The following is a 25,833-nucleotide window of genomic DNA, read 5'->3' on the forward strand; positions in this document are numbered from 1 at the left end:
ATCATTCATTGCATTTGATTGCATTGCATTTGATTATATACCTCCCTTCCATCTGGGCCTCTCCCTCCCCTTCCTCCATTGCCTTTGTCCACCCCCCCCCAAAAAACCTAAATTTAGATTGTAATTTTATAGGGACAAAGGTGTGTGTTCTATTAATGTTGCTCTGTTAAGGAAAACACATATCGATGCTACCATAAACACAACAAAGAACTGGAATAAAACTATTTTAATTGATAAATAATTGATTATAATAATCCAGAAACAATTCTGGTAAACATAATTACTAATTAGGAGACTATAATAGCTATTCAAATATATCTTACATTTAACACTGAATGAAGAAAAAAATAAATACTAAAACAAAGTCCGGGAAACAAAGCACATGCGGACATTCAAGACAATTCATATAGCTACAGAGATCAGCTGTGAAGAGGTTACAAATATCCCAAAGCAAAACTTGTAGTAACCATCATTTCTATTAAATACAATGAAAATAGAATTCTCTACACCAGTGCTATTACCAGAAAGTTCCTAAACAATTATCACTCCTTGCAGAAAGAGTCTTGGGAGAATGACTCCTTGGCTGAATAAGCATCAGGATTACTGGGTTGGAATGTTCTAGTTTTTCCACTGGTGATCGTGGGGTGGGGAGCTCTTCTGGAACTCCAAAATGGCTATGCCAGGCACCAGAAGACTCCCTTGGACAAAAGCCACACAGCACTAAGAGCGGGAGTCAGGCAAGATCAAGCAGAAAACCTGGTAGAATTCAGCCCAATCACAATAACCCTGCGCTTTGGCCAGCTATAGCTAAAGGATGCTACCTTTGTAGTAACCAGTCTGCATTCAGAAGTACAGTCTGGTCAGCCATTTTGTTAAAAGGCTGACCATGTCAGTCCAAAGCAGCAAAAAATAAACAGGAGTCTTTGTCACATCTTAAGGGCTTTCAAAAATTGTATTCCATCATAAACTTTCATAAGATCATGTGGGAATAAAATTGTGTTAGTCATTTGGCTGGGTCACGGGAAATGTGGCAACTGTAGCTAAGCAACAGTGAGGCTTGCTTACCCACATCAGGAAAGGGATGAGGCACAGCTGGAACATGGCTAGGATGTACAACTACATGGGTGTAGCCCAGGAGGGGCATAGCTAGGGGGCTATTACAGAGCATGATGTCAGGCCCCCAAGCACTGAGGGACCTAGATTCTGTAGGGTGCTGGTTGTCTGCTCCATGGAGCCTTAGTCAGATCTACTGAGACAAGAGGTGATTAGAACAATTCAGGATAGGCAAGGGTGAAATACCAGCAGCAGCAACTTAGGGGCAGAGGAGCTAGAGGTGGGTAGTCTAGTTCAAGACATACAAAATGTTGGCTTCCAAAGGGCAGCAGTGCAGGGGAACAGAGTAGGCCCTTAGCCAAGCACAATCCTCTCTGCGCAGACAGGGCAGACACAGCAATGTAGGCTTAAAATGTGGGCTTCGGATGCTATGCTGGACCAGGAATGGTCTTTGAAGTTAACTGACAGTTTGATCAGGTGGGCATTACATGGTGTTCTTGAAGCTCGGAGCTCAGTCCATATGGGATGTGATAGAAACAACTAAAGCCCCTGAGACTGGTTGCTTGGCACAACTGCTTGACACACATGCACCCCAGTGCCTTGTATATGGAGAAATAGCCTTGGGAGAGAAGGCAGGATGCTAGGCTAGGCCTTGTAGCAAATGTTTGGGTCAGCTTGGAAACTCTATTGTGCCTGAATTAAGTTGACAAATTAGAGTGCCTTTGTCTTGAGGTTCAGAGAGGTGGTCCATGTTCCAAACTATTACTAATCTAAAGTGTACTGTGTATAAGAAGTGATATGTCCGGAGTGTATGACATTTTCAGGAAGCAGCCAATGAGGAGTTTCCAGTTAAGGCTTTTCAAGCCAGCCACATCCTTTCCAAAGTTTGTCTTCTCAGAATCTACCACTTTGACTAGCATGTGGCATAAAATTTCCCATTGTGTTAGCATGCTGCTGGTCGGTTTTCTTCATACAGTAGCAGACCTGAGATAAGCAAGAAAGATCTATTAAATCAAAGCCGCAGACTCACATGCCGACGCTTACCAGAAATGGCTCCCCTTGGATAATGGACTGGGGCGGGGGGGGGACTACCCTTTTGATCTTGCCCCTTCATTCGAAATCTAGATTGGAACTACCCTGTCCTGCAGGACTATTCATCCTTTTCAGGATAATCTACTGAGTCCATTTCCCATTAGCAAGCAGACTTGCTAACTTTGGATTGAAAAACACCTCTTAGATGGGACCAGTGAGTTGGCTCGGATAAACAGAGCTAGAGCAGCACTCAAAAGGTCATGGGAGGAAATGGAGAACAATATGATTGGTCACTAATTGAGCAAGGGCAAGACCTTCTCTTTCATAAATGTAGCCTGACAATATCAGATTTCCAATACAAGCTGTCTATCAGAATAGGTCATATCAGTAAAATATGGATTGGTGAGCATGTTTACTGTTATTTACCTCCATGCCATGGAAAGCTTCAATTGCCCATTCCCATGCCATGGAAAGCTTCAATTGCCCATTTCCACACATTAAGCTTCTAGTAAAGAAACAAGACATTTTTCTATAGGGCTGTTGCATCCCTGAACCTCTAGATGTGGTTTCCAACAGACCTGGAGAAAAATGTCCTGTCACTTTACAAGAGGTTTAATGTGTGCATGTCATGGAACAGGGATGAATAACATCACCTAGTAAATAACATCCCATTAAGCTTCTATTAAAGGAACAAGGTGTTTCTTTTCCCTGCAGGCACTTGGCAACCCTACTTCCAGGCCCCAGTAAAGGGAACTGTTTTTTCCACCCCTATTCCTCTGCTTGGGACTGTAGTCATTTATTTCAATATAATATAATATATTGATTTCCTTTCTCCTTCTCCTTTCAGTCCCCCCTCCCCGACACCATGGTGCAACAAAAGACTGACTGGATACTTACTAGGAAAAGTGATCCAAAGATCAACATTCCTGCAAACAAGCAGCCCAAAATGATCAGGGCGAGGGCCCAGGGAGCCATTGATATATGCTCTGAGTCTGAAGAGGCTGTGTGGAGACAGAAAGAGAAAAAACGCTTGAGGTCAAAACCAAGGCAAGTATTATCCTCCTAGGCTTCTAGACCATCTTTGGAACACACATTTTAGAACTCTAACCCCCTCCCCCAACCCAGAAAGCCTGAAACTGTGATCAGTAACACAGACCAGCACCTTCACTAAGGTTACCAACAGGTCTGAGGAAAAACATTCTGTCCCTTTAATAGAGGTTTCATGTGTGGAAATGGGCAGTTGAAACTTTCCCTGGCATGGATGTAAATAGCATCACCTATTAAATAATTTCCTATGAAACCTCTTTTAAAGGGAAAGGAATTTTGTTCTCTGGGAAGTTGGTAACCCTACCTTAAATGGGTGTGGCTGCTCTTGGGTACATCTTCTGGGTTCTGGGGGACATACACATGATGTGGTATCACAGTGCAAAACATATTTGATGCCTATAAACATGAAGCAATTAAATGGAGTATAGCTGGGGAATGCTGAATGTGATGGCAAGCATCTATTTTTAGAGCCATGTTGCTTCTGTACATGGAGCTTCCATTCAGCATTTATGCCTATTTTATACCAATTGACCCAGCTGTTTCCCCACATCCTTAAAGGGTCAGCCCACTCACTGAATGCTGCTGGCTTTTCCCCTTCACTCCACATGTCTCTGATTTCAAAATGGTAGCAAGCTATTTTGCTTCCATTTTTTCTGTGCCTTTTCTGAGAATGCACTTTCTCACAGTCCTAGAAAAGATGCTGAAAAAGCAGAAGCCAAACAGCCTGATACTGTTTTGAATTCAGACGTGTGGAGTGAAGGGGGAAAGCTAGCAGTGTTTGGTGTAAGGATGTGTGGAACCAACCCTTATCTCATATAAAGACATCTAAGCCTAAGGTTATCCCCATACCTCATGCAGCGAATTCCATACATTAATTATGCAGTTTGGAAAAGTGTTTTCTTTTGTGCGTCCTCCTGAATCTCCCACTAAAGCTACATTTCATTGGGGAAGGGGATAATTCTGGTATTTTGAGAACTAGAGAGAAAAATATATGTCTGTTTACTCCCTTTACACCATTTATAATTTGATGATGTTCCCTCAGTTTCCATTTGTGAGGGGAGTTTGAGGTGAAATCAGATTTAAGTGGCAACCTTATTTTTAAATATATGGTGGCTCTTTCATTTTCTTGAGGTAAGAAATGTCCATGATTGCCCCATGTTTACTTATAACTGTTTCTCATGGGGTGGGAAGCATTATTCATTTTAAAGGGAACAGTTGCTATGGTTGAAACTCTGATGTCAATTTAGAAGGTGAAAGCATTCATGGTGGAATTAAAGATGTTTCATGTCCTGTCCTGTCATGTCCTGTGTTAGTCTTTTCCCATTAAAATGTAAAGCTAAGCAGTAAGATAATTTAGCAGCACAAAAGCTCTAGACTTGGGTTCAGAATCTCAAAAGCCTCCTCTGTCCACTGTGACCACCTCTCATACAATCACCATTACACGATTTTAAAACTGCATATAACAGTTACTCAGTCATTCACATATAGATGACTATTCTGTCAGACCACTAGTGGTCCATTTATATGGAATCAATCTTACTTGTGGTGCTTGCTGCAGTTGTAGTAGTTGCTGGTGCAGTTGTGGTGGATGCTGCTGGAAAACAAAAAGGGTGAAGGAGTCTTAGTAGACAATTTCACTCAAGATGCAAATTAAGAGAGGAATAGAATTTTCTGTCAAAGATGAAATGTGACCATCACCATTGGCTGGCAGCAACCACCTCTCAAAAACATATTTATGAGATGAAAACAGAAATAAACATCCCATTGCTACTGAATACTCCAATGTTTTGCCAGCACCAAGCTGGATCTCTTCATTCTCAACTTCTTTGAATAGATCTTCCTAAGAGGATGAGGGAAGGAAATACACAGAACCCCCAAACACCTTTGAAACTCCCAGTTGTATATGGCATTCAAGGCAAGTATAGGAAAGACTTGTAAATAATCTCATGTGGATTATATTCACTTTGATTCTTGAGAAATTAAATTCTTACTGGTTGCTGCTGTGGTGGTTGTGGTGGGGGCTGCTGTTGTGGTTGTGGCAGGGGCTGCTGTTGTGACTGCTGGTGTTGTGGCAGTGCTGGCGGGCACCACTGCCCCTCCCGTTGCAGTGCTGGCAGGCAGTGGAGCAGCAGTTCCTGATAGCGATCCGCTTGCAGTGCGAGTAAATGATGAGGCAGTACCAGTTCCTGATAGCGACCCGCTTGCAGTGCGAGTAAATGATGAGGCAGTACCAGTTCCTGATAGCGACCCGCTTGCAGTGGGGGTAAACGCTGAGGCAGTACCGCTTCCTGATATCGACCCAGTTGGATTGGCAGAAGGGACGTCTCCACCAACTGATTGGGCTGGTGAGAAAAGGTAACAGAAAGGTCTGTGAACAGGGATGCTTCAAGGTGTTTTGTCACCTCATACAAGGTATTCCTGTCACCTCCACTTGCCTTGTCCCTGGTCAGGAGGATCAAGGCTAGCTTGCTGATGGTGGCTCAGGAGGAGCTTGCATGGGCATGGGTCCACGAGGTGATGACTGGCATAAGCTATCTCTATATCTCCTCTTGCTCTGGCAACAATGGGCAGCAAACCAAACTCCTCTGGGGCACCTGCACCCTCCTCATTGTACTGTCCAAGCAGCCTCCTGACTGGCTTGGGCAGAGAACAGGCTTTGTATGTGGAACAGCCATCAACTGACTCCATTTCCTGGTTCTTCAAGTCATACACATATAATTCCCATCTATTTAGAAATCCTCACTTGAATGTAGTTGCAATTTATAGCACTTCCATCGAGAGAAGTCTATGCTTTTCATTAAATGATCTGTAGCTAGGGCTGCCAATTCCAAGCTGGAAAATTCCTGAAGACCTGGAGGTGATACCTGGGGGGGATAGAGGTTGGGGAGGGAAGGGAGCACAGCAGGGATGCGATGCCACAGAGATCACCCTCAGATAGGGCTGCTGATTCTCCAGTGGGTGTGGGGGATCCACCGCTCCCTTCCTCCTACCCCACCATTACTCACCTGGCCAGCATGGGAAAAGGTGGGATGACAAGCCTCCTGGCACCCACTCCCAGCACAGCACAACAATGTCACTTCCAGAAATGCTCCTGCGCTTTGTGCCAGTTCAGTTTGGGCCCCAAACAGGCTGGTTATTTAAGATGCCCTTCAAAAGGTGAGTGCCAGGTTCCCTACCTCTTCCACCAGGAGGGTAAGGGGACCTGGTAACCCTACCCTCAGAAGTTGCCATAGTCTCCAGGGGAACTGATCCCTGTAGCCTGGAGATCACTTGTACATCTGGGAGATCTCCAGGCTCCACCAAAAGGTTAGCAATTAGGTTAGGTCCATTAGGGTTAGCAATTAGGGTTGGCAGGCCAAGCCTGGCAACTAGTGGGAGGGTTGGAGGCAGGGGCTTGCGGGGGGGGGAGTGCTTCACGAGCCTGACAGTGTCACTTCCAGGGAAAACCGAGAAGTCATGGTGGGTACCTCTAGAAATCTCCAGAAAGTATGATAAAACCATAGAGGGTTGGCCCTGGTAAAACTAGGGGCAACGGGAGCTCAGGGTGGGGGGTTCCCCATCCCCACCCTACTGGCAACTCTACCTGTAGGTGGCAACTGGCAGGAGGCCTGGGGTTGGCTGGGGACATGGGAGTGTCAGATTGGCAATGTTGCTACATCACTTCTGGGTTTATCCAGAAGTGATAAAGAGTAGCTCTAGGAATCTCTGGAAAAATATGATTTTACAATTCTTTCTTCTCAGTTCTAGAGAAAATGGCTGTTTTGGAGGGTGGACTGTATGACATTATTCTTTGCTGAGGCCCCTTTCTTCTCCAGGCTCCATCCCCAAATCCCCAAGAATTTCCCAATCTGGAACTGGCAACTCTAGTTGTTAGATTCATACTAATTGTTACATTTTTTTAATGAGTTGGGTCTTCCACACCAAACTGCATTCCCCTCAGACAGACGGCTGCTGAGGAGAACTAATTGACCAAGTTTTCCAGGGCCCCAGTTCAGGTTGGGGCCATGGTGCAGGAGGCGGAAGGGCTTCAGCCTTCCTCCTGGCACTGTTTTTCCAACCTCATGTGCACTAAGTACAGCACTGATTTATACCCAACTAAAGAGCTCTGAGATGCTTTAGAAAATTTCCCAGACGGTCTTCCCACTAGGTAGTTTACTGATCAAAGACCTGCTTGCTGTGTCAGGTGAATTCCCTCCACCTGCCTTCATGTCATTCCTTACTTTTTGGCCTGCAGGGCGTTAGCACATTTTAAATAATTGCCTGTTGACAGACATTAAGACCCAGCCAAAAATCCTACCCAAACGAAACCTTGGCTAGCAGGCAAACAAATACTAGTTGAGCTAGTTTAAAACTTGGGGCTAAGCTTGGGGATGGTTATTTTAGCTTTAGTATTTGAATAATTAGTTTTGTCTTGCCTTTTTGCATATGCAATGCCATTAAAAACGCAGAACAAGCAAACAATTATTGCAAGCAATTATTGCTCAGAACCATCTCTTGTCACCAGCATCTAAAGCAAAACAGCCACTAAGTACTGACAGATCTTTTATCAAAACTTTTAACATCAAAATTCTCAGAGGCACAGTGAGCCCCACTAGCAGCCTTAAGGTGGTACAGAAAGTTCTCCCAGGTAATCTACAGACTACGGACATCAGAGGGTGGGTCTCTATGGTATCAGCTTGGGAGGGTGGTCTCTATGGTATCATATCCCTGCTGTGCTCTCCATCTTCCCCACACCCCACTCATCTCTGGCTTTACCCACAAATCTCCAGAAATTTCCCAAGCCAGTGTCCCCAACCCTATTCATTCCAACAATAAAACCATGCTATTGTGAATGCTCCTGGATCAGAGCTGCCACGCCAAAATACAACTGTCCACACCTTTGCTATTCCTCTGTCTTGCTTTGGAGACCAAAAATAGCTGACAGCTGTTAAAATACTTCTCATCAACCCCCCCCCCACCAGCTTACTAATTTCCCTTATTTTTCTCAGCTTCATCTCCATTTGCCTTTTTGTCTTATTAGCATGAACTCGAGACATTTCTTCACAATAGTACATGTCTAAGATGTGAGGGGAGGGGAGGCATGGTACATCCCAGTCTAGTGATCTCAGAAGCTAAGCAGGGTCGGTACTTGGATAGGGGACCACTAAGGAAGACCCTGCAAGTGAAGGCAAGGGAAAACCACATCTGCTTCTCACTTGCCTTGAAATCCCCTTGTTGGGGTCACCATAAGTTGGTTGCAACTTGTTGGCACATACAAAGGTAAGCTATGAGGTTTTTAACAAATGCCTTACATGGACCAGATTATTGGCCATTTTCTGTCTGCTTCCCTACACAGGTAGGGTTTCTAACCCTATCGTGGGAATTCCTTAGGGCTGGTGCTGGGGAGGATGGAGTCTGGGAAGAGAAGGGAATTCAGCAGGGATGTATATAGCATCCGTCTGTCTTCCAATGCTGCCATTTCCTTCAGGGAATTGGTTTCTGTAATCTGGGGATCAGTTGTAATTCTGGGAGAACTCCAGGATCCATCTGGAAGTTGGTCAACTTTAGGCTTCAGTATAAAACAGGCTTCTTATTAGGGATGCATCAGCATAGTTATTTTCATTTATTTGAGCAAGATCTAGGTCCAATAGCATCTTAAAAAACAAATAGATTTCTAAGATATGAGCTTTTGAGAGACAAAGCTCCGTCATCAGATATCAAGAGTGGAAAAGGAAAGGTGTCTATATAATCCAGGCCGGGGGGGGGAGGTATTCTAATTCAACCATGGACTTTTTCTTGCATTACTGATGCTAATTTTCTGAACTTTGCACACCCACTCTATCAAGGTAACTATGTAATATAGCTAGATTCCTGACACTCTACTCGTTGTTACTATCATTAATACTTTTGTTTGTTTCCTTGGTTTCTATGTTATTTTTATACCACTTACATGCCCTATTCCATCTACATGCATAGATACAAAAATGACAATTAAAATGGGTTAATTTTAATAGGAAAAAATCTTCATGAGGAAAGAAAAATTAGTGTGAAATGAAGTCTCGCTGATTTGTTTTGCACAATGGGAAAACAAAATCAAAACAAGGATATTCAAGTAATGCTAGATGGCTTTCAAAATTTGGTCTCATCCTTCAGACTTCATTGTTTGGTTACCTTGGCAGCAACCTTTTCAGGTAAAAAAAGAGAAAATAATCCCATTAGAAATGAAAAGAGGCTTACCTTTCACCTGATAGCACACAGTAAAACACAGGAGCACAGTCCTTAAAATATATGCACGTGATATCTTTGATTGACCCATGGTTGGCAAGTGGATGGAAGGAGAGGATGGGAAGCAGCAGTTGTCCTGGAAGTCGTTTCAGATCTCCTGAGTTCTTCGAACTTTACGTTGCTTAAATATGGCTCGCTCCATGAACGCTGAGCCAGGTGTCACCACATTGAACTAGCCCAGGCTATCATTATAAGACTGGCTGCTGACATATCATTTGCCTAACAGGATCCATTTCTTGGTGTTTTATTAAGAAAATAAAAACCTTGTCCACTCATTCCACAGATGTATATCACAGGAAACTGACACATTCTTCCACTTGGATAATAAGGATTATGGGGAAAAATAATTCTTGGTGAACTTTAGAGAAATGATTTATTAGCCACCACTGGGAAAATTTTCAGCACACCCAAGAGCTGTCACAAAACTAGACCTGTATCCAGAAATTTTGTGGTGAAAAAATCTAAAGGAGGTTGTATGTGTGAATCAATGCCGAGTAGCCAGAACCTAAACACAGCTAGTCTAATTGGTTTAATATTTAAAATCACATTAAATATGATTAAAGAAAATGTATTTTTATAAAACATACAAAATAAAGACCTCTTGATTGAGGTTTGTTGTTTATTACACTGCATTTGCACTCATTGGCCAGAACAAAGGAAGGCAGGAATAGAATCATAGAATCGGAGTTGGAAGGGGTCTTATAACGCATCTAGTCCAACTACCTGCCCAGTGCAAGAGCTTTACTTCTTATGAGGTACAGCTGCATTCTTTTCCTTATTTCTCCACAAGTTCAAGAAGTAGAGGGTTACTTTTCGTTAACGAAAACTGAAAATTCAGAAGAGCCACCAGTACTACAGGGGATAAAGGAATGTGAAATAACCACACTTGGGGTTTTTTGGGCTTGTATCTGCAGTTGGAGAGTGTGGGAAGTGACTGTGACTGGTGAAGACGTGAGCAGTGATGGGAGAATCCATGGACAATGTATGGCCTTGTCACTTTCTGGCTCCCTTCCCTATTGCATACCCATTTTTCAACAGCTGTTTTGTAAGTTATTAAATTGTTGATGTTTAGAAGAATGACCCATTAGGGAGACTATAGTCTGTTGCTGGGCAGACTAGACCCCCTCTATATGGAAAAAGAAAGAAAATAAAGAGGAAGGAAAAAGAAAACTACCACACAACAAATTAGTGATGAGATTGTGAATCGCTGTGAGATTGCATTCAGTACTTCATATTTAGTACCTCTTTAACCTTCCTGTTATTCCAGGAAGGAAGTAGGTTTTAAAATGGTTGCTCAGCAACCATCCACATGATTCTCCATGTTGCGCTTTCTTCCTGGTATAAGCTGCACCTCCGTGGTGCCAATGAGGTTGGGATAGCATCTGCTCAGGAGGGAAGGAATTTGCATACATTCTTGATTGGCCATTGGACTAGTAGACAGCTAGATGTGCCCCAGAGGTACGAACGACTGATGTGTATATTATATGCAAATAACCATGACTCTGCTGGAAAGGTTTGGAATAGTTCCTATTGAAAAACGTTCATATGGATATCATTGCATGGAAATGACAAATATAGAGTTTTACCCCTCATATACACAAAACCCCATAAGCAAGAGCTCATGAGAGTAGGCACATGGGGTCAAGACAAGGGACAGTCATGAGGCATAGAAATAAAGCAGAAATGGCCCGGTGACTCCATACTCAAGAATGGTTACTGAAGGTGAACAGGGAGTATGACAAAATGGGGACATGCAGAGAGTATGATGAGGCAGTGAGGATGAGTAAGTGTCTAGGAAATAGAGGTGAAAGATTCTACTTTGGGATTTCATCATTAAAACTCATTACCTATTCTAGGTGGTGCAAGTTTGGACCTGGGTGTCAGGCAACCGAGTTCAATTGTTTTTGGGAGGTAAAGAAAAGGTACAATATATTCCAAACCACTCAGATATATCCAAAATATAATTTGTGTTTTAGCACTAGTCATTAGTAAAATTCACTGGGAAATTATGATTATATGTACATTTTGAATGTAAAAAATTACATATTTCTTGTCCTCCATTTATAGTGAAATGTTGACGTTACATTTGGCTGAATGACCACTCATCATTTTGGAAAACCATATTTTGATGGTGGACTGTTTCAACAGCCCAAGTTTACACTGCCATTGAACCTTTTCTGTGCTGTTTATATTATCATCCTGATCACTGATAGGAAAGAATATTGTAATGCAGATTATAATTCTGGCCAATGTTACTTTTATATTTATGCTATAAATCAGTGATAGCAAGAGCTATATTAAATGTCCAGAGATTGTCAATGTTCCCATATGAATGATGACAATCACCACACTTTTAAAATATTTTCTATAACACAAGGAAATTGTATTCATTTAGATTTCTTATTGCAGTCATGTCAAGACCAGCAATACTATAATTATTCTTGTAAAGGTAAAGGTAGTCGCCTGTGCAAGCACTGAGTCATTACTGACCCACGGAGGGACATTACGTCACGATGTTTTCTTGGCAGACTTTTATTACAAGGTGGTTTGCCATTGCCTTCCCCAGTCATCTACACTTTACCTCCAGGAACCTGGGTACTCTTTTACCAACCTCGAAAGGATGGAAGGCTGAGTGAACCTTGAGCCGGCTACGTGAACCCGGCTTCTGCCAGGATCAAACTCAGGTCGTGAGTAGACATGGGCACGAACAGCATTACGAATGGGAAAAAAAACACAAACAGCCCGTTCGTCTGTTCGCAAACAAGCCGTGGTCATTGGTCATTGCAAACCTCGTTCATTGCGTTCATCCGCTGTTCGTGAAGCCAGACAGCCAGGCACCTTCAATAAATTCCCTTGGCAACGGAGGCTGGGAGTGCCTGAACTCTGTCTGCACTCCTTCTGTCGCCCTGGAAACCCCAATGTGAGCCCAACTTAGCTTGATGGGCAGGTCTTCCTTCAAGAGTGGAGCAGCAAGTTGGTTACAATTGGTTACATGGCAGCAGAGACTAGGAGGGATGGAGGGTGAAGAGGTGGTGTTCTGTAGCCATGGGCACTCTAATCTCATCCCTGCAAACCCTGTTAGACAGTTCTGACTGCCAACCACAGACCTGCTTTTCTCTATGAGACCTCTGCTTATAAAAGGGCACTGTGCTCCCAATTCTGGCTTTCACTTTCAGCAGGCAGCAGAGTGGGACAGAGCTGTTGATAGCCTTTTGTGAGAGAGACAGGGAGAGTGCATTGGAGCTGGGATTTGTTTCTGTGTGTGGTGGGTGGGAAAGGGATCTATCTCCTCTGGTTCCAGGGCTGCTGCCAGGCTCTGGGGCCAAGCTTAGTGGGCACCTCGGCTGAGGGCTCACATTATTATTAAGGCCTGATCTGGTCAGGTATCTGGGAGTGCTGGGCTAGGGCTCTAGCCCCTCCCTCTGGTTCCAGGGCTGCTGGGGCTCTGGGGCCAAGCTCAGTGGGCACCTCGGCTGAGGGCTCACATTATTAGTACTAGTGCCTGATCTGGTCAGATCTCTGGGAGTGCTGGGCTAGGACTCTAGCCCCTCTCTCTGGTTCCAGAGCTGCTGCCAAGCCCTGGGGCCAAACTCAGTGGGCAACTCAGCTGAGGGCTCACATTATTAGTACTAGTGCCTGATCTGGTCAGGTCTCTGGGAGTGCTGGGCAGGGGGGGGGAGAGAATGGGTCCCTCCCACCTACCTTTTCCGCGAAGGCAGGAAGGTGGGTGCTGTCCGCTGCTGCTGCTCTTGGCCACAAGGGGCAGATCAGGAGCTGTTGCAGATAAGGTTGTACCGCTTAGTGCCCCCTTTCCATGGGCACCTGCTGTCCCCTCTGAGCAGGGGGGAATGGGTCCTGGCTGCAACACCCATCCTTTCCGCGAAGGCAGGAAGGTGGGTGCTGTCCACTGCTGCTGATTTTGGCCACGAGGGACAGCTCAGCTGCTGTTGCAGATAAGGTTGTACCGCTTAGTGCCCCCTTTCCATGGGCACCTGCTGTCCCCTCTGAACAGGGGGGAATGGGTCCCGGCCGCAACACCCGTCCTTTCCTCAAATGCAGGAAGGTAGGTGATGCTGGCAGGTACCTGAACTGCCTTGACAGGTAAGCTTTCTCTGATTGGAGCAGATTCTGTGGAACTGCCGGCCTCTGTTGAGGAACCCTTTGCCCTCCTCTCCCAGACAAGTTCCCCTTCCCTCTTTCAACCTCTCCCTCTCTGGATGGCACCAATATCACCCCACCCCACAACTTGTCCTGCCCGTCCCATCCTGTCAGCGAAGGCAGGAGTGTGGGTGATGTCAGCTGCCTCCACCTTTGGGCATGGGGAACTACCATGCCGCGGCTGCCATTTTTGGTCCTTCCCGGTCCCGCTCTGCAATGCGGCCATGACAAGGAACCTGTACCCTCCTCTCCCCGACAAGGTCCTGGTCGTTCCCTCTTTTGACCTATTTCTCTCCGGAACACTCTGATCCCTCCCAATGACCTCTCCTGTCTTGCCTATCCCATCCTTTCCGCGAAGGCAGGATGGGGGGTGATGTCAGCTGCCACCACTTTTGGCCACGAGGGACAGCTCTGCTGCTGTTGCTGATAGGGTTGCACCACATGGTACCCCCCTTTCCATGGCACCTGCTGTCCCCTCTGAGCAGAGGAAAGTGGGTCCCACCACAACTCACATCCTTTCCATGAAGGCAGGAAGGTGAGTGCTGTCTGGAGATCTTCAACCAGTAGCCCACCAGTCCTCACTGCTGCTCAGTAGACTGGTGGGGGGACAAGGGAAAATTGCCATTGCATCAGTGGTATGATGTCATTTACAGGGTGAATCCAGGAGGAGTAACATCATGCTGTTCTATGATTTATTTATTTAAACATTTATATCTGGCCTTTTTGCCTAGTTCAAGCGGCTTACAATGAAATTTACATTGCAACTATACAGTTTCTGCTGAATTCTAGAGTGGCCTGACAGCACTTCTGGATTCACGCAAGAAATGACATCACATTGATGACACACCGGAATCCTCAATGTCCCTGCCTCACCCATCTCTCACCAGATGCCAGCCATTGGCTTGTGGTCATAGGCCTTGGTCACATATAAAGGCACACTTGGCAGCTATTTGGATACCAAAAATCTGTGGGTACCTCGTGCCTACACTCTCTAAATGCCTTAGGGAATAGCTCTTTGTCCAAGACTTTTTTTGGTGGTGTTGCCTATGAATCTGAGAATACTATGTAGTTCAGATTAACATATATTGAGCACAAACAGGGTAATATTTAAATCTACTAAGTGAAATGTTAAAATGGGAAAATACTATCTTTCTCAACGCTTGATTTCTTTAGAGTGCTATTGATATGCTTCTTTGCACACGATATGCCACAAGAAGAGTTAAAAGAAAAATTTTGATTCCCCTAAAGCACCATTTCCTCTTTACAAACTTGATTCTCTTTTTGACTTTGGGGTTATTGGTGTAATTTATTTGTCACATCATTTCTCCCCCCCCCTCACCTCCCAGCACTCAGAGTGATTGTACATGGAGTCCATTTTAAAGCATAATCTGTGGTAGTGACGCCGGCAAAAAAGTTTCTGCACCATGTAAGCCAGATCAGTGATCAGAGGCCAGTTGGAATCTGTCTTGCAGGTGCGAGTGGACTGCCACATGGCCCGCTGCAACCATTTTGCTTAGAGCATAACTTGCTTCCCTTCTAACATTGGCCATTTCCACACATGTTGAATAATGCACTTTCAATGCACTTTCGTAATCCTTTAGAAGTGGATTTTTTTTCCACACATGGAAAATCAGTTTCAAATCTTCACTAAAGAGTATTGAAAGTAGATTATCCAACGTGTGTGGAAGCAGCCTTGGATTCTGCATTAGCAATGACAGGGTCAGATGGTGCCAACTTGTCTGGTTGTTTGGGATACTATCCAGTTTATTTGGTCTGAGGATGTGGACAGGGTCCTTCGGGCTTAAGCCCTACCACTTGCTTGTATGACAATTGTCCTTCCCGGCTACTTCAATCGGCTAGGGAGGGAGGGCTGACAGACTGGGTATGAGAGGCAGTTAATGCTTCCTTGAGAAAGGGGGTGGTTGCCCCAGTCTAGAAATAGGCTGTGGTTTGTCCTTTTCTAAACAAGCCTACCCTGGACTCAGAAGATCTTAATAACTATAGATCAGTCTCGGATGTTCTTATTACTGAGTACGGTGATTAAAAGAGTGGTGGCTGGACAACTTCAGGCTTCCCCAGATGAGGTTCATTGTTTAGATCCTTTCTATTCTGGTTTTAGGCTTGATTATGGGACTGAAGCAGCCTTGGTTGCCTTGGTGGACGTTCTTCAGGAGATGGACAGAGGGAGTGCAAGTCTTTTGATTTCCCTGGACCTCTCAGTGGCTTCTGATACCATCAATCGTGGTATCCTTCTGGATCTCCTTTCCAGGCTGGGATTGGGAGGCACTGTTCTGCCACGGCTCTGGTCCTACCTGGAAAGATTGGATTTCAGAAGGTGGTGCTGAGGTACTGCTGCTCAGCCCTTTGGCCTGTGGGATCCAGCAGGGTTCCATCTTATCCCCAATGCTCAGCCCGTTTGGGGCCAAAATTGGCCCCCGTGAAGTGCAGGAGCACTCCCGCAGCCAGCACGATGATATCACTTCAGTAAGTGACATCATCACACCCCACTGGCAGCATGCTTGCTGCATGCATGTGCAATTTGCCTGCCAGTGGCTGGTGATCTCCAGGTGGTTTGCCACCTCTTGCTGATCACCCACAATCAGCGAGCAATGGAGCAAACTGCCCGGAGTTTGTCTTCCACCAGCGGACAACTGGGAACCCTACTTCTGAAGTTCTGAGGGTCACTGAAGAAATGGAATTACTCATTCTCCACCAGTGGAGGAAGCATTCAGATCTCTAAGCCTGTGTGCTGTAGTGGGTCAAGTGCTGGGCAAGGGTCTGGGAGACCCAGATTCATATCCCTGCTCTGCCAGGGAAGCTTACTGGGTGATCTTGGGCCAGTCACACACAGGCCGTCTCCACATGTCCCCCCTCCCGAAAAATGGCAAAAAACTTACAGAATGACATGCCTTCATGCTGCGATTCTCCATCATAAATTCGCTTCGTGGCGCGTTTTCTGACGTCATCATGCCACGAAGCAAAGTCATGTCAGGAAATCGCGGCATGAAGGTGCGTCGTTCCATAAGTTTTTTGCCATTTTTCGGGAGGAGGGAAAGGCGTGTGGAAATGGCCATACTCCACCTGACCCAATCTCACAAAGTTGTTGAGAGGAAAAAATAGACAAGGGGAGAATGACGTAAACTGCTTTGGGCCCACTCGGGACAAAGTCAGGGAGTAAATAAATAAATAAATATCCTCCTGGAATATTTATTGGGCTGGAATGGTGTAGCATCACATAAAATTTGCTTAACCTTCAGACAGTTGTTAATATTCATTGGAGTAGCAGAAATCAGATTTGATGCTCATGTTGTCCTCTTCTGCCCCTAGTCTTCCACAGCCCTTTTTTCTGTCTGCCTGCAAGCTGATATGGGGATTTCTGTCACCAGAAATATAAGTGGTTCTAACTCATGTCCCCAACAAGAGCAAGAAGTGGAGAGTGGTCCTCTAGCACCGCCTGGGTTTTCTTTTGCTGGCATAACAGAAAAAGAGAATGGAGAACGACAGATAGGCTATGGCATGGCAGCTGCATCAACTGTAGCTGGGAGGTAGGGATTGAGTCTGGGGTGCCAGGGGTCTCCTGACCTTGCCACACCAGTCCTTTGTAGCACAAGGACAGTTCGTTTTCTTCCTAACTTCAAATCCTTCCTATCTAGCATCTTTCTAAAATAACATTGTGCCTCAATCTCTGGTATGATTACATTGCAAATATATATATATATATATATATATATATATATATATATATATATATATATATATATATATATATATATATATACTAAAAAGTCCCATCCATGAAGAATCAGTGGCACAACTGAGTACAGAATCTATAAATTCCGGTGCTTCGTCTGGACCATCATTTCTATCTTTTCTTATTCTAGCTGAAAGGCTTGTTCCTCAGGAGCGGTGTAGATTTTACAGTTGTACCGGACGGGGCATGTCTGAGATGTTAACCATCGGTCTCGTAGGATACAATAGATCTAGAAAGCAGAAGCAGAGGGAGAAAAATATTAGCAGTGGAGTAACCTCTGGAACGAGGTGTTTTCTGCCTGGTTGTCTGATGCCATATCTCTGAGGGTACAGTCTTGTATTCTGGCTTAGTACATCTGTAACATTTACGAGTACTGATTTTAATCTCCACTTTATCCTTAGAAATTTCGTGAAAAGTTCAGTCTATATTCACCTTTTAACTACCCAAGCACACTAGCAATGCAATCCTAAGAACACTTTCCTGAGAGTAAACCCCATTCAATGGACCTCAGCAGGATTCTGAATAGACTTGCTTCTAATTGCTCTCTAAAATAGTTAAAAGGATTTGACTAGTACCCTGATCTGCATTAAGATCTTTAATGGATCCTTAATCAATTGAGGAGTCAGTGAGGAGACACTGGGATCATGTTTCTTCAGTCTGCGGTGAGAACAGATAACAAAAATGAAGCAGCCTGCCTTTCTTATGCATCTTCATTACTTGACAAGAAACTTAGCTGTGGATGCTGGGCCCAGTTTTCTGTGTTTGCTTGCATGTATTTAGATTTGCATGTGTTTAGATTTCAGGGAGGATAGCTGGACAGAATGGTTCTGAATTTCATGTACCGGAGTGCATGTCAAACCTCTTTTTATTTTTGCCTGAAATATGTAGTTCTGATGAAGAAACAAAGCCTTTTTTTCCATAGTTACACAGTTTCGGTGAATAAATATGCAACAACACATTTTTACTCACCAGCATTAGATACTGAAAAAGGTATCTTGGCCATTATAGCTACCGGGAAAATCCTGGTAGACTGGTGGCCTGACAGGTCAACTTTCCTGAGCCTCCCCCTGCAACCCCAGTTTGGGATTGATGAAGCCAGGCATGTGGCACAGAAACAGGTTTTGCTTCAGCGCTGCCCCCCCACTCCGTCTTGGCCCACCTCTGCTGAGTCCACGCTTCCTGCTAGGCCAGCGGGCAAGAGGGCAACAAGGCCAGGCATCTGCTTCTGCCCAGCAGTGGTATCCTTGCCAGCTGGTTCACCTGCAGCCCAAGTGCTTTTTTCATCCTTCTCCATCCGGTGAGGGGTGGGTCAGGCAATGGGCTGGGGCTGGGGCCTTTTCCAGGGATGTGTTGGCTGCCCATTCTCTCTCTGATCTGTATGATAAGAGCTGGCTAAAGCATGAATCTCAAAGGAGGAAGGAAACCTTGTTCAGGAAGTGCAGTCAGTTGCTAAGGAAGGTATGAGTTTTACCTGGACTTTAATCCAGCCAAAGGAATTTTTCCCCAACTGAATAATATTAGTAGTAGTAGTAACAACAACAACAACAACAACAACAACAACAACATTTGATTTATATACCACCCTTTAGGACAACTTAACGCCCACTCAGAGTGGTTTACAAAGTATGTTATTATTATCACCACAAAAAAACACCCTGTGAGGTGGGTGGGGTTGAGAGAGCTCCTAGAAGCTGTGACTGACCCAAGGTCACCCAGTTGGCTTCAAGTGGAGGAGTGGGGAACCAAACCTGGTTCTCCAGATTAGAGTCTTGCGCTCTTAGCCACTAAACCAAACTGAGCAAGAGCTAGAATGTTGATTTACCTACCCCTGGTGAAAGGGCTCTCTCTCTGTTTTCAAATTTTGCCTGTTTGTAGACTGAGAACAAGATTTAATATCCTAGCCCTAAGCCACAGTTGCACAGGGTGTATTTATGCTGCAGGCTTTAAACTTAGAGTCTCTGTACACGAGACATCTTACACAAGGACGCGCAAGTGAAGGGAGACGCAATGTTAGCCAGGAAGCATCGCTCAAAAAGACAGAGCCAAAGGCTCTGTCAGTTTCACCTCTCTACACAGAGATGGCAGAGAAGGCTCCTGAGAGGGTTTGTTAATTTCATCTTTGCCTCCCTGAACTGACAGAGCCTCTGTCTTTTTAAACTACACTTTCCAGATAACATTGCGTCTCCCTACAGTTGAGCATCCTTGTGTAAGAGGTCTAATGTAGAGAGACTCTAACAGCCATTAGCATTCCCCCCCCCCCCAGGAATTCTGGGAACTGTAGTTCTGTAGGATGAGCCAGGGATATGCAACAGGGAACACTCAGCCCAAACTAGGGCTCCCAAACTTCTTTCAGGGAAGCCATGACAATTAAACTGATGCCAATCATGAAAGTTTGCAGTGTGGATCTAACCCACAATGGTACCTCCTTGACTGAGTTGTAACAGCAAACAGTTTTCATATTTCCTGTATGTATTTAATGATAAAATTACCAATTGGTTTTCCACTGGCCTGACTGGTGATCAGATGAGGTTTTCTTCATGTAGGAGAGGGGCCAGTTTGATGTGTTGCACCTTTAAGACCTTCGCTGTGCTAAGGTTATAGCTAATCATAATTTTCATTTTCAGCTCAGGCTTTTCTGTTTCTCAAAAGCAGCTTCTCTAAACACCGGAGCTGCCTTTCTCTTCTGATACCTCCTTAATTAGATGGACAAATGGACAAACAAGGAGAGTTGGTTGTTGTGGCAAATTACCATTTTTGTTGGCTCAGCCCCTTGACCCCCTCATCTCTGTTCCTGGAACATAGGCCCTGCTCCTTGACACCACTGAACACACTTGGCAACACTGATCCCACCCCTATGTGAGCACTTGTCCAGACCCCAACTTGAGTAGGACCACACCTACTTTCTAATGATATCAGTTCAGGCAATGATAGCCCTCTGATCCAAAATTACATATACCTGAACACTCTTAAACAAATGTTAGGAATATTGCCTCTACCATTTTTTAGAACATAAGACAACATACCTCCAGCATGCTATCTTTCTTTATGGCAAAAACAACGATCAGAAATCAACAATGATCTGACCTATCATATTACTGCCTCAGCATTTCAAACTTGGTTACCACATATTTATTTATTTTTACATTGCAAAAACAAATTCCTTATCCCCAAAATCTTTTTGGATGAGATACACAAGGCCACCAGCAGTGGTTAGCAATGTGTGTATGTAAGCAATTTGCTTACCATCATTGGGATACCAGCCAGCAAGAACACTGTCACTACAGCACCTAAGCAGATCAGAAAGATGGCCCAGCCCTGCAGACATTCAGGCTCTGATGGTCTGGTCTCTGTCGGGAATAAAAGGTGCAGTGAAGCCTTATTACTGATTTAGTTCTCAGACAGCAATCTCACAAAGTAGCTAATAACAAAAATATAAATATAGTTGAGCTATTTGTATCTAATTAGATAGTTGGTTTTGGAATTTCTGCCCCACCTCGTGGCTTCACAGAACCACCCAGTGCCCTAAAAAGACTCAGAAGGGATAGCAGTGATAACAGGATTAGTCACATTCATTTTTTTAAGAAAGAGGAGCCTGGATTTGCCCTTCCTTAAATAGCTGACATTCCCCACTGAAAGCCATAAAAGAGAGTGGCAGTACCAAAAACTGATGCACAATAGTATAATGAAAATGTATTGATGAATAAAAAGATTTACTCTAATTTCATTTGGGGTTATGTAGCCTAGCGTTCCCTATTGCCAGGTGGCAACAGGCAGTCCCCAACCATTGCACAATTGTCCACTGCCAATCAATGTGGACAGGGAGGGGGAAAGGGAGGGAAATGGTATCACCAATGCCATTACATTATTTCCAGGTGAAACCCTGGCAGTCATGTCACTGTCCACCATGACACTCTATGAATTCCACCAAACTCTGTGGTCTTTACCATAGAGATTTGTGGTATTCCTAGAGTGTCACAGAGTGGGTGTGACATCATTTCTGGATTTTTGCCTATAAATTATGTCATGATGTTGGCAACACCATTTTCCAGGACTCCACTCTCTGGAAAGCTCTCAGGGGTTGCCAATGATAAGCTAGCAACCCTACTATATCTCCTTATCAGGAAACACTGCTCAAAAAAGGTCGGCATTGGAGCTTCATACTTGTACATAACAAATGGCTATTGACTTTGCCTCTTCTATAGAGGGTAGTGAACCAAGAGCCAAAATAAACACCTGAAAGACTTAATAGATTTGGTAGCATCCAACAATGGCTTGATCGGGCTGATAAAAGCTGACCAATTGGTCTGTTTTGAGAAAAGAAGAGGAGGGAGATGTTATGTGGTATAGACTGGGTATCATCACCCAGGCACCAATGCAGACCCCCCCCCCTAGCTACATGATCATTTAGGCTGCAATGTAGACATCAAGCTTGAAATTGTCTTGGAACCCCATCACAGCTCAGCTAGAGTTGTTCTAAAGGCAACACATCCCTGGGACAATCAGCTAGTTATCTAATTCCAGAAGAAGGAGGGCTGTAACTCAGGAGTGGAACACGTGTTTTCTGTGGGAAAGCCCCGAGTTCAGTCTTTAACACCTTGAATCAAAAGGTGGCAGGGATGGAGATGAGTTTGATGAGAGTCTGCATAGACGGCATTAGGCTAGAGGCCGCAGGGTTTTGACTAAGCGTACAACCACTTCACACAGGCAAGAAATACTTATCAGTGTTAGAATTTGTTCTCTTTCTGCAGTTGTCAAAGTGAACTATTCTATGCATGTCCGGACATATAGATTATATGTGTCCCTTGTTTCTCACACTTAATCATACCATCCCCATTTTCTATTATTGTGTGAGTGTTGTGTGTGCTGTCAAGTCACTTTTGACTTACGATGACCCTGTGAATTAACAACCTCCAAAACATTTAGAATAACACCCTTGCTCAGATCTTGCAAACAGGAGTTCTGTGGCTTTCTTTACAGAGTCAAGCCATCTGATTTTGGGTCTTCCTCTTTTCCTACTGCCTTCCACCATTCCTAACATTATTGAATTTTCCAGTGAGTCTTGTCTTCTCATGATGTAACCAAAGTAAATAGCCTCAGTTTCATCATTTTAGCTTCTATGGAGAATTAGGTCTTGATATGATCTAAAAAACCCTTAACTGTCTTTTTGGTGTATGTAAAACTCTCCCCCAGCATCATACTTCACATGAATCAGTTTTCTTCCTGTCAGCTTTCTTCAGTGCCAAACTTTCAAATCCATACATATTTCTATTCTTAGAGTCATTAAACTACTGATTGAATAAGGCATCTTTGAGACTGTGCCTGAGTTTGTGTGTATATATGTTTGTGTGCGTGTGGCAGTGTGAGTGTGGAGAATACAGCGTTTGGATAGTTCTAATTAAATAGCTACACTTCCGAGGGCAGATTATTCACTTCTAAATGAATCATGGTGCATTTGCTATATTCGCCCATTAAAAAAAACAAAAGCAGCCCTTTAGCAGCAAAAATGCGTTCTTTGCGTTACTTTTGAGTGTGTCACAGCCACAGTGGCTAAAATGATTCGGTGGCTTACCTGTGCCGTTGGGTGAAGTGAAAGAGTCTGGTGAATCTGTGGCATTTGTTGTGGCATTAAGAGTCCCTGCTGAGTCAGTGACAAATGTATTTGTAGTTTTAGGGATGGTCTCAGGAGGAGTAGCACAATCCACAGGACTGGCTGTGGTGGTGTGAAGCGCAGCCGTTCCTTGAGAAATGGTTTCATCACAGTGATGGGGTGGGGGATGTTTTCGGGAATCTGAAACCAAATAACAGTTATACAGCATTGGTGGGGGGGGGGGGGAGAGACAGAACCATGTTGTTCCTTTTATTGCAATTGTTCACAGATATCACGGTACTCCTTGTATTTGTTGAAGAGACTCCCGCCCTTCTCTTAAGGATCTCGGGAAACTGTAGGGAGCCCATGATAACTTACAAATGATTGAACAAAAGCCCCTGACTCCTTAGTTGAAGAAATGGCCACCATTCATTCAGAATTACTAAAACACAGCAAAGACAAAATAGCTTCAAATTATAAAGAAATGTTTCTTCTAACTTAAAACTTGGTGGTGAAAAGTGCCATCAAATTGCAGGACACTTATCCAGTGGGATTTTCAAGGCAAGATACATTCAGAGGTGGTTTGCCATTGCCTGGACTTCCTTGTTGATCTCCCATCTTATTATTAATCCTGGGCTGACCTTACTTAGCTTCCCAGATCTGCCAAAATCAGGCTAACCAGGATCACCCAGGTCAGGGTACGTAAAATTTGCCATCCATTAAAATTTGCCCTATTTAATAATCCTGTACCATCCATTCAGCTGATTTAGCCACTGATTGTACTAATTAAAGTGTTTAGCCCTAGGGATACAGCCAAATTTCTAAACGGTAACAATCTGACCTCAAATTGACAGTTTTGTCTAGCTGCTCTTAGAGGCAGGACAGGATAAACAGAGTATTTTCATGGTCACTAAGCTGAATATTCATGTTGTAATGTGTATTCGGATATGTTTTATCCAGAAATTTAACTAACTTTTCAGCAGGTTCTTTTTTTTCATACATACATGTGTCTTATTTGTTTCCTCATATTTGCACTGTTTTACACATGGGAATGCCAAAAGAAATGTCAGTAACCATTGATGAATTCTTATTTAGTACCAATTCTCACCTTTTTTTTGCCCTACGTCATTAACACAGTGAATACATTATTCTTTCTTCAGCCACCTCCTTTAGTACTGACTCAGCCTTAGGATATTACCTGGCCCACTCTACTTGTCAGGTACACTTAACATGCCTCCCAAGACTGCCCAAGATGCTTTGATTCCTGTGGGTAAAAAATCCAAATGATGACCCTCCTCTCACCCTGGTCTTTTGGGTAGTCATATAATCATAAGCTAAATCAACAACAAGCTGATGCCTGTTGTGGACATCAAACCATCCACCAGCTGAGGCGAGCTGCTTCACCCTGCTTAATGTGAGGCCTGCCCCACCTGCCCCTCCTGTCAGCCTAGAACCCTCACGAACCTTTTAACAATCCCAGTGGAGCCACAAGCCACACACCCTCAGCTTTAATTGTTCCTAGACTCAATACCCCCCAAGCAAAATTATTTGCTTTCTCTCAAGAACATATGTTCTCTCAAGAACATATGTTCTGTAGGCCACATTATGAGCAAAGTTACACATTACCTCAGCAAACGTGCTCTTAACCCTGTTGTTTGTTGCAGTAACACAAATGTGGGAGCACAGGCATTTTTGGGGAGGATCAGTGGTCCTAACCCCTGCCTCCAAATTGCCTTGCAAGTGTCCCCTCAGTCCATTCCCAAGGCTGTATTTTCCTCAGCTGGGCAAGTTTCAGAACATGGATTGGAGGAAAATGTTTAAAAATAACCTGGGAGGTCCTTGCGTAGGAGAAAGTTGTCAGTCGGGCCCTTGAGTGCCCTTTCTTGCATTCTCCCGTGCAATGCTGCCCCTCACCAGCCCTATAGTCATAATACGATGGAGACATAGAGCAGAACCACAAGTGACAAAAGGCACAGATTGGACACTTGTCTGCTTCCCTCAAGTCTTGATGGGAAATGTAGGCAGCTTAGCGGAATGTTGGACAAGTGACAGTTGAAAAGTCCATTGGCAGCAGTCGGAGAGCGAAGCTGCGAGACCAGGATGCCTACATTTCCCATCAAAACTTGAGGGAAGCAGACAAGTGTCCAATCTGTGCCTTTTGTCACTTGTGGTTCTGCTCATAGAGTTCCCAACTGTACACATTTCCATCGTAACATGTACAGCTGCTCTTTTTTCAATGAAATGTCAGGGCCATGAAAAATTGGATCAATGAATTGTCCCTCCAATACTGTTGATATCCAGCATCAAAATGGTTGAAACGAAGAGAATTAGAACCTCACCTGCCATACACAGAAACAGGATGAAAATCACAAAGAATATCCTCAGTGGGCCTTCCTCACAGACCATCCGTTTCTTCTCCATGGTAGCGCAGCAGCCCGTGTAACATTTGCTGTTCCTTTATATAGGCTATCACAAGAACCAGCTCTTTCCTAATTCGACAACACCTTCACAGTGACAGAAATGTCCTAAAACACTATTATTGTCAAATTTTTTTCCTCCAGTGAATATATATGTATTTTTTTTCATACTGTCACAGATTAAGACAGGGACGGGCCTGTTGAACACAAACCCAGTTATTTGTTGCCTTCTTCAGAAAAGCATCTCTTCCGGTTGGTGGAGAATACGCCGGGGGGGGGGGTATTGTTTAAAAATAAATAATTAAATAAATAAGTCCCTGAATAATGACCTCATCAAGCAAAATAGCTCAATGCTATTAATTAAAGAAACAAAATTTAACATTTATGGCTTTGTGATTAATAGTCATGTTAGAATGATCCCAAGTTGAACTCAGAGATGGGTGTCTCTGAGGATGACAGAGCACGATCCTGAAGTGTCCTGTTATTAATTTTCTGTAGATAGGCCCTGCCTTTGTAACAACTCA

The 25,833-nt window shown here is 44.1% G+C and overlaps 1 protein-coding gene across 1 annotated transcript; it reads right to left on the reverse strand.

Annotated features, from left to right (window-relative positions):
- Positions 1 to 211: 211 nt before the first annotated feature.
- LOC129327711 (uncharacterized) lies at positions 212 to 25,313 on the reverse strand. The gene is made up of 6 exons (XM_054976466.1): positions 25,232 to 25,313; positions 9,349 to 9,493; positions 5,124 to 5,474; positions 4,673 to 4,726; positions 2,983 to 3,086; positions 212 to 2,037 (listed from the first exon to the last, which is right to left on the reverse strand). Exons 1-6 carry the CDS (start codon positions 25,311 to 25,313, stop codon positions 1,997 to 1,999), a joined length of 777 nt encoding a protein of 258 aa, XP_054832441.1. The 3' UTR covers positions 212 to 1,996.
- Positions 25,314 to 25,833: the final 520 nt, after the last annotated feature.

The sequence above is a fragment of the Eublepharis macularius genome, chromosome 4, assembly GCF_028583425.1.
Source record: "Eublepharis macularius isolate TG4126 chromosome 4, MPM_Emac_v1.0, whole genome shotgun sequence".
In the NCBI taxonomy this organism is placed as follows: domain Eukaryota; kingdom Metazoa; phylum Chordata; class Lepidosauria; order Squamata; family Eublepharidae; genus Eublepharis; species Eublepharis macularius.